This window comes from Amblyraja radiata, chromosome 8, assembly GCF_010909765.2.
Source record: "Amblyraja radiata isolate CabotCenter1 chromosome 8, sAmbRad1.1.pri, whole genome shotgun sequence".
Taxonomy (NCBI): Eukaryota; Metazoa; Chordata; class Chondrichthyes; order Rajiformes; family Rajidae; genus Amblyraja; species Amblyraja radiata.
In genome coordinates this window covers 18216783-18226567 of record NC_045963.1, presented here as the reverse complement: position 1 = coordinate 18226567, position 9785 = coordinate 18216783, and the positions used below count along the sequence as shown (strand labels likewise).

General features: G+C 41.2%; 1 protein-coding gene and 1 long non-coding RNA gene across 2 annotated transcripts in view; both read left to right on the top strand.

Moving 5' to 3' along the window:
• LOC116975910 overlaps positions 1 to 341 on the top strand; it is a 407-nt gene extending 66 nt beyond the window's left edge. Inside the window, exons 2-3 of the long non-coding RNA XR_004412809.1 lie at positions 125 to 126; positions 329 to 341. This is a non-coding gene — a long non-coding RNA (uncharacterized LOC116975910). The remainder of the gene's footprint in view (positions 1 to 124; positions 127 to 328) is intronic.
• mtarc1 (mitochondrial amidoxime reducing component 1) overlaps positions 1 to 9785 on the top strand; it is a 44608-nt gene that overhangs the window by 20110 nt on the left and 14713 nt on the right. The window contains exons 4-6 of the mRNA XM_033025294.1: positions 2918 to 3058; positions 8539 to 8600; positions 9439 to 9510. Of these exons, the coding sequence (XP_032881185.1) occupies positions 2918 to 3058; positions 8539 to 8600; positions 9439 to 9510 (275 nt within the window). The remainder of the gene's footprint in view (positions 1 to 2917; positions 3059 to 8538; positions 8601 to 9438; positions 9511 to 9785) is intronic.

Below are 9785 nucleotides of genomic sequence, written 5' to 3'. Positions count from 1 at the left end.
AAGAAGACTTGGAGGCTGCAGTGGTCTCAATAAGCTTCAAGCACCATGTGTCATTGAAGCCTCATTGAAGTTTTTAAATGAAAATGATTTTAAACCGATATCTTAATGTCTCCTTTCAATGAAGGCGTATGCCTCGGCTCCTGCCATGCCAGAACACCTCCACACAATAACATCCAAAATCAAACATCCAAACATAGAAGTAACGACACAAGAACGGGGAATTTGTGCATGTCCGTGGATCTTCCAAAGCCAATTTGTTGGAAAAGCCCCAGCATTGGTGTAGCATTGTAAATTCCGGTTCTAGACTTACCCCCTTAGTCTGGTTTAGTCAAACACTAAGTCAAACTCTGGTTCCAAAACCTTACTTTATTGAAGAACAAGCTGCAGGGACAGTTGCTGATCCATCCACGTAAGACAACAATATCTCGTTCAAACAGAACAGAAGTCACATTCAACAGACACACCCTAATGAATTACACACCCTCTTATACCCTTCCAAACTACGGGCGTGGTATTACTTGGGGGAGGAAACCCCTACAAACCAGTCACACATATTAATTATAACAGTACATAATTGACATTTCCCTAACCCAATAATATAATCTTATATACATTGTATTCAAACGGAGCTTCTGGAAGGAAGCAAACATAGCAACATTTGCCCAGATATTTAAGAAACCCAGACAAGGCTCAACACTTAACCCAATCAACATCTAGCAAAGTAAAGCTTTGCAACAATATTTACAATGTGTACGTCTCATTTGCATTCACCCAATCCGTTTCATGCAATTTAAACCTAATTGTAAAAATCTGCAGATGTCCGTTCTCTCCCAGCAACTCTTATCTAGGCTATAGACAAGCTGGCACCATTCTGCAGCTTGTCCCATTTCTGCAGAAGGCACATTTAAATTGACCAAATGGCCTAGCAGCACAGAAGCCTTTACTCAGTTTTAGTGTCCTGGAAGCTCCAGTTTGGCCAGAATTAAGAGCATAACCTGCCACAGTTCCTCAAATATATTCTTCAGCAAACTTGCTGATGAATTGTTATAATTTTCTGCTTCTCCATTAGACTTCAGATATTTATACCTTTTTCTTAATCGCTGGAGATTTACACTTAATGTTGCCTTTTACCAAAAAGAGGAAATAAAGAGATAGATGGTGCAGCAGTTAGTGCTGCTGTCTTAGACCTTCAGGGATCCAGATTCATTTCTGGCCTTTCTTACTTCAGTTTATTATTATTATTATTATTATTATAACATGTACAGCATTACAGTGAAAAGTTTTTTATTGTGCGCTATCCAGACAGCGGAATGACTAATAGGGTTCAAAGGTTTCAAACATCTTTTATTGTCACATGTACCAATTAAGATACAATGATATTCGATTTACCATACAGCCATACGAAAAAAAAAGCAACAAGATACACAACTACATAAAAGTTAACATAAACATCCACCACAGTGGATTCCCCACATTCCTCACAGTGATGGAAGGCAAAAAGTCCAATCTTCCTCTTTATTCTCCCGCGGTCGGGGCAGTCGAACCATCCATCGGGGAACACATACCATTAAAACATAAAGAAGGAAGGGACAGACTGTTGGCGAGGCAGCCATACGATCACAATCAAGCCACAGTTTACAAATACAGGATAAAGTTTATTACATTTAGTTCAAAAATAAAGTCCATTCAAAGATAGTTCGGAGATCTCCTATGAGGTAGATGGAGGTCAGGACTTCTCTCTAGCTGGTGAGAGGACTGTTCAGTTGCCTGATAACAGCTGGGAAGAAACTGTCCCCGTATCCGTGTGAGTGTTGTACATTCTTTCAGTGACCACATTCTCTCTGTCCACATTGCACAGAGCGGCTGCTCGGTTACCTGCTCATTGTAAATTGGTGAAGGCAGGTGGCAAAATAATCAAAGGAGAGTTGAACGAGCAAGTGTGAGCGTGTAAGTTGAAGGAAAATAAGGAGATGGCGAATGGAATGATGAGATTATCCTGCTGGAAACTGGCATGGATTGAGTGTCTTGTGTTGTAAGAGTTTTCAGTTCTCTTCACTGAGTGCATCTGAAGACAGCTTTTGTTCAGCAAGTTTCCAACCCATGTTTTTAGAGAAATAGACTCAGTCATTCCTGACTTAAGGCTGTCAGTGTGAAAACCCCCCTGTTGAGATTTTGAAATACAAATCACGATTTGTACCATTGTTCATTAAGTTCGTGATTTGTATTTCAAAATCTCAACAGGGGGTTTTCAATATCTTTAATTCTTTAAAGATATTGTGTGAGTTTCTTATTTTCATTTGTAGACTTTATTTCCAAAATTATTGTGACCATGATATACAGCGGTATAAACCGTTCAGATATACAGCGTGGAAACAGGCCATTCGGCCCACCGAGTCTGCATCGGCCAGCGATCCCTGCACATTAACTCTATCCTACACACATTGGGGACAATTTTTTTTACATTTATACCAAGCCAATTAATCTACAAACCTGTACGTCTTTAGAGTGTGGGAGGAAACGGAAGATCTCGGAGAAAACCCACACAGGTCACCGGGAGAACGTACAAACTCCATACCGACAAGCACCCGTAATCAGGATCGAACTCGGGTCTCTGGCAGTAGCTCCACCGCTGTGCCAACGTGCCACCGTTCTTTCCATCCATATCGCACAGAGAGGCTGGTCGGTTAATTGCTCATTGTAAATCGGTGAAGGCAAGTGGCAAAATATTCAGAGAGTTGAATGAACATGTGTGAGAGAATAAGTTGAAGGAAAGTAAGTAGACTTAATTTCTGAAAGTATTGAGAATGCATTTCTAATTTTATATAATCTGGCTCCCAAAAATCTCCAGTACCTCTAATTTACCTTATGTTTAAAACCTGCATTGATATAAGATCTAATTTTCTTTTTCCTGTTATAGACTGTCTACAATGATCTTAGTTCCTGCATGATGATGTCTGAGGCAACCGTTAAAGATTTTAACACCAAATTGGAGAAAAAAGTTAAGATGGAGAATTTCAGGCCTGTACTTGTGGTGAAGGATTGCAAGCCATATGCAGAGGTACACAGTTTATGTCCATTTGCAAGCAAATGAGAATTGAAATTAATATGTACTCAGCAGGTCATGTTATAGAACCAATTAATGCTGTCCATTGAATTTTTGCAGAGAAGATATTGGATATTTTTGGGGTGATGCACAAATCATTATATGAAATACGGAGCCCTAGTTAAGGGATTTGAATCAGAAATTAAAAAAGGAAGTTTTTCAATTTACGTTTCTGGAAATCTGAGACAACATCTTGTGCTTCAGTGTTCTGTATTTCATATCATCACTGAGGGAGTTCTGCACTAAGGAACTGTCCTAAGTTCAGGATGTGGTAACTTCTGCCTTCTACTGCCATGCAAAGATTTCCATGGCATCGCTTTGAAGAAGGGCAGAAGGACCTGATGTCATAATTTTGGTCAAAGCACCAGCAACAAATAATTTTGTGGTTAATTTACAGATCATCTGTCCATTAGTTATTAATCCACAACCCGCTGAGTTTCCCCAGCATTTTTGTGTGCCTTCGATTGTCCAGCGTCTGCAGTTCCTTCTTAAACCTAATTAATAATTATTAATCCTCTGCCCTTTCAGAGCAAAACAAAACACTTGCTCTTTTGTTTATATGAAACTATCCTGATATTCCTCCTTACGAATGAGAGTAACAACAATTTATATGTTACTCAGTTATTGAGCTGCACTGATTTTAAGCAGACATCTTCCAAAGAGTTGTTGCTACATTTTGTATCCTTGTGAAATTGGCTTTTTTTATTTGCATAACTTCACTGATTTTACAACCGTTATAACCCAGCTAGTTTCAGAACTAGTGTAATATTTATTAATATTAATTTTGGTTATAATATCGATTTCCATTTTTTTATTGAGGCTATTGATTGCCTTAGTTATCATGCGGTGACGCAGGGTGCGTTAACATTATTATGTGTAGGAAGGAACTGCAGATGCTGGTTTAAATCAAAGGTAGACACAAATGGCTGGAGTAACTCAGCAGGACAGGCAGCATCTCTGGAGAGAAGGAATGGGCGATATTTCAGGTTGTGACCCTTCAGACTGTTTAATTGATCAATCATACGTATTAATGAAAAAAAAGAATTTCTACACAGTGGTGGGTTGTTCAGGCCCACAAATGACCTATGTGTGGATCTGCATTAGTCTCATGTGGATTCAGGTCTAGCGCTTCCTTCTCAAAGACATTCTGAATCCACATAGAATTCCCGGTATAAGACCCATCCACATTGGGAGCTTAGCTATCTTTTAAAACACTGTGAATAGGCCTGAACAGTCCTGGAAGCTTTCAGAGCTATTTACTGTTAAAATTATTATAAATAATATGAAAAACTAAAATAAAAATAGTCCTTTTTTATTAATTCATGTATAGGTTAATTCTTGTTATTCTGTAATTGTTTAGTGTGTGATTAAGAATGTCACTGACAAATTAAATCCGCTCCAATCTTGCGTTAATTATGATTACATTTGCTTAACAGCCCTCCAGTTTAAATAATGCACTTAAAAAATCTTATTTACATCATTGCAATTATTGTTGTTTAATTAGAGCTTATGGTTGGGTTTATGCCCTTAACCATATAACCATATAACAATTACAGCACGGAAACAGGCCATCTCGGCCCTACAAGTCCGTGCCGAACAATTATTTTCCCTTAGTCCCACCTTCCTGCACTCATACCATAACCCTCCATTCCCTTCTCATCCATATGTCTATCCAATTTATTTTTAAATTATACCATCGAACCTGCCTCCACCACTTCCACTGGAAGCTCATTCCACACCGCTACCACTCTCTGAGTAAAGAAGTTCCCCCTCATGTTACCCCTAAACTTCTGTCCCTTAATTCTGAAGTCATGTCCTCTTGTTTGAATCTTCCCTATTCTCAAAGGGAAAAGCTTGTCCACATCAACTCTGTCTATCCCTCTCATCATTTTACAGACCTCTATCAAGTCCCTCCTTAACCTTCTGCGCTCCAGAGAATAAAGACCTAACTTATTCAACCTTTCTCTGTAACTTAGTTGTTGAAACCCAGGCAACATTCTAGTAAATCTTCTCTGTACTCTCTCTATTTTGTTGACATCCTTCCTATAATTGGGCGACCAAAATTGTATACCATACCCCAGATTTGGTCTCACCAATGCCTTGTACAATTTTAACATTACATCCCAACTTCTATACTCAATGCTCTGATTTATAAAGGCTAGCATACCAAAAGCTTTCTTTACCACCCTATCTATATGAGATTCCACCTTCAAGGAACTATGCACGGTTATTCCCAGATCCCTCTGTTCAACTGTATTCTTCAATTCCCTACCATTTACCATGTACGTCCTATTTTGATTTGTCCTGCCAAGGTGTAGCACCTCACATTTATCAGCATTAAACTCCATCTGCCATCTTTCAGCCCATTCTTCCAAATGGCCTAAATCACTCTGTAGACTTTGGAAATCCTCTTCATTATCCACAACACCCCCTATCTTGGTATCATCTGCATACTTACTAATCCAATTTACCACACCTTCATCCAGATCATTGATGTACATGACAAACAACAAAGGACCCAAAACAGATCCCTGAGGCACCCCACTAGTCACCTGCCTCCAACACGACAAACAGCCATCCACCATTACCCTCTGGCGTCTCCCATTCAGCCATTGTTGAATCCACCTTGCTACTCCTGCATTTATACCCAACAGTTGAACCTTCTTAACCAACCTTCCATGAGGAACCTTGTCAAAGGCCTTACTAAAGTCCATATAGACAACATCCACTGCTTTACACTCGTCAATTTCCCTAGTAACCTCTTCAAAAAATTCAAGAAGATTAGTCAAACATGACCTTCCAGGCACAAATCCATGTTGACTGTTCCTAATCAGACCCTGTTTATCCAGATGCTTATATATATTATCTCTAAGTATCTTTTCCATTCATTTGCCCACCACTGAAGTCAAACTAACAGGTCTATAATTGCTAGGTTTACTCTTGGAACCCTTTTTAAACAATGGAACAACATGCGCAGTACGCCAATCCTCGGGGACTATTCCCGTTACTAATGACATTTGAAATATTTCTGTCATAGCCCCGGCTATTTCTACACTAACTTCCCTCAATGTCCTAGGGAATATCCTGTCAGGACCTGGAGACTTATCCACTTTTATATTTTTCAAAAGTGTCAGTACTTCTTTTACTTTGAAACTCATAGTATCCATAGCTACTCTACTAGTTTCCCTTACCTCACATAATTCAATATCCTTCTCCTTGGTGAATACCAAAGAAAAGAAATTGTTCAATATCTCCCCCATCTCTTTTGGCTCTGCAGAGAGCTGTCCACTCTGTCTCTCCAATGGACCAATTATATCCCTCGTTATCCTTTTGCTATTAATATAGCTGTAGAAACCCTTTGGATTTACTTTCACCTTACTTGCCAAAGCAACCTCATATCTTCTTTAAGCTTTTCTAATTTCTTTCTTAAGATTCTTTTTTACATTCTTTATACTCCTCAAGCACCTCATTTACTTCATGCTGCCTATAATTATTGTAGATCTCCCTCTTTTTCCGAACAAGATGTCCAATTTCCCTTGAAAACCAGGGCTCTTTCCAATTTTTACTGTTTCCTTTCAACCGAACAGGAACATAAAGATTCTGTACTCTTAAAATTTCCCCTTTAAATAACCATATAACAATTACAGTACGGAAACAGGCCATCTCGACCTTTCTAGTCCATGCCGAACACATAATCTCCCCTAGTCCCATATACCTGCGCTCAGACCATAACCCTCCATTCCTTTCCCATCCATATAACTATCCAATTTATTTTTAAATGATAAAAACGAACCTGCCTCCACCACCTTCACTGGAAGCTCATTCCACACAGCTACCACTCTCTGAGTAAAGAAGTTCCCCCTCATGTTACCCCTAAACTTCAGTCCCTTAATTCTCAAGTCATGTCCCCTTGTTTGAATCTTCCCTACTCTCAGTGGGAAAAGCTTTTCCACGTCAACTCTGTAAAAATGTCCTCCATTTCTCTTCTACATCCTTCCCATAAAACTAAATGTCCCAGTTCACTCCTTTTATATCATTTCACATCTCCTCAAAGTTAGCCTTTCTCCATTCTTATACATTTATTTTACAAAACAGTTAAACATAATATATAAATTATAATTTGTATAGTGGTAGTTATATTATCATTCTTTGCATTTACATCCCATTTTCCAAAATTATTGTTCCAAAAGAGCACCATTTCAAAGTTTACAAATGATATGCATTTGGAAATGCAATAAATGATGAAAGAACCAGAAATAAGACAATTAAGTTTAATGTCAGTGGATTTATTTGGTGGTGTAGCCTTCACGGACCACAAGCCCCTCACGTTTGCTTTCACCAAGGTTTCGGATCCTTGGTCCGCCCGCCAGCTGGCGGCTATTTTGGAGTATACAATGGATGTCCGACATCGTCGTGAAATGCAACCTAGTGGCGGATACCTTGTCCCGCCTGGCAATTGCAGCCGTGCTTAACCCGGCCTCGGGAATAGATTACTCCGCTTTGGCGGCGGCCCAACTGGCGTACGATGAGATGCCGACGTACCGCACCGCGATGTCTGACTTGGTGCGTTAGGACGTGCCGTTGGGCCCCTCGGATTCCATCCTCTGCAACGTATCCACGGTCAGCCGAAGCCTATCGTTCCGGCGGCCTGGCGCCATCGCGTCTTTGAGGTGATCCATGTGCTGGCCCACCCATCCATCCGGGCCTCGGTCGCTATAGTGGCTGCAAGGTTTATGTGGCATGGACTTCGGAAGCAGGTCGGTCTCTGGGCCCGGGCGTGAATCCTGTGCCAGACATCAAAGGTGCATCGACAAGTCCGCAGTGCCACGCCGGCGGTTAGATCACGTACACGTGGTCATCGCGGGGCCACTGCCTCCGTCTCGGGGTGTTTTGCACCTGCTTATGGTGGTTGACCATTTTACGGGGTGGCTGGAAGCCATCCCGCTCACGGACACTTCAACCCAGTCGTGCGCTTGTGCCCTCGTGGCAACTTGGCTTGCACACTTTGGGGTTCCACTTCACATCACGTCGGGGTCACCAGTGTAACGGAGACTCGCAGTAGTCCAGCCAAAAACTAAGTGGAACACAAGTTGTGTGCACTAGACGTGTTTATTCTCTCCGATACAGCTCCCTACTCCTCTCAGGTCACAGGCGTTGCCCGGCCTTAAATACCGACTCGGGTACAAACCCGTGACTAGCGCCTCCCACATCGAGACGCCGCCCTTCAGAGCCAAGGGTTCGTTGTGCCCGTGGCTTGCCACCAGGTGCCGCCACAGTAGGAAGAATAAAAAGTAATAGCCATTGCGGTTGTGCACATAAGCTTAGCTGTCTTCTGTGTAAGACAATGCATTGCTAAATAAATTGGAGCTTTGTACCTCACACAGATGAGCGCTCTATAACATTTTCATTGCGCTTAATTTGTTTTTAATTTTTAGGATACTTGGAAAGACATACAGATTGGGACTACAAAGTTGTGTCGTGCAATGTCTTGCACAAGGTATGTTCTTAACTATCTTAACTCAAAGTTTGTAAAGGTTTGTGAAACTTGTGGAAGGATAAAGGTGTGTACAGACTGAGCTGCTATGAGCAGAATGTGCCGAGCTGTAAAAAAATAGCCAGTGTATTAGTTTAGTTTATTAATGCCACATATACTGAGATACAGCGAAAAACTGGCATTCACAGTATACAGATATATGATAAAGGAAATAACGTTAATGCAAGATCAATCCAGTAAAGTCCAATTAAAGATAGTCCGAAGGTTTCCAATGAGGTAGATGATAAGTCAGGACTGCCCTCTAGTTGGTGATAGGATGGTTCACGTGCCTGATAACTGATGGGAAGAAACTGTCTCTGAATCTGTTTTCACACTTCTGTACCTCCTGCCTGATGGGAGAGGCGAGAAGAGGGAGTGTCCAGGGTGAGACCCATCCTTGATTATGCGGATGGCCATGTCGAGACAGTGTAAAGTGTAGATTGAGTCAATGGAAGAGACGTTAGTTTGGGTGATGGTCTGGGCTGCGTCCACAATTCTCTACAATTTCTTGAGGTCTTGGTTGGAACTGTTCCCAAACCATGCTGTGATGCATCCCGATAAAATGTGCTATTAGCTTCCTGTGTCAAACATCCTCCCTTTGTGAGCATGTATCCGCTATGTGATCCTGTGTCTCACCAATCCTTAAAGCTGGATGTTGATAGTATCTTTAACCCCTACATAGGCATTGCTGGCATGTCCAGCATCTATTGCCTGTCCCCGAATGAGTTTTGTTGCAATTCTCATCATGACGGCACTGATATAGTGCCTTTCATGCCTTAATGTTTTTATATTTCCTTTTTAGATGCATCTTCACAACAGTTGATCCAGATACAGGAGTCATAGACAGGAAGGAACCGCTCGATACACTCAAAAGGTAAATGTAGAGATCAGTAACAGTTTAGTTTATTGTCACGTGCACCGAGGTGCAGTGAAAAGCTTTTGTTGTGTGCTGTCCAGTCAGCAGAAAGACAATACATGATTATAATCGACCCATTTACGGTGTAGAGGTATATGATAAGGGAATAACGTTTAATGCCAGGTAAAGCCAGCAAAGGCACTTAGCAAGCCATCAGGGATAGTCCGAGGATCACCAAGGAGGTAGATAGTAGTTCAGCACTGCTCTCTGGTTGTGGGAGGGTGATTCAGTTG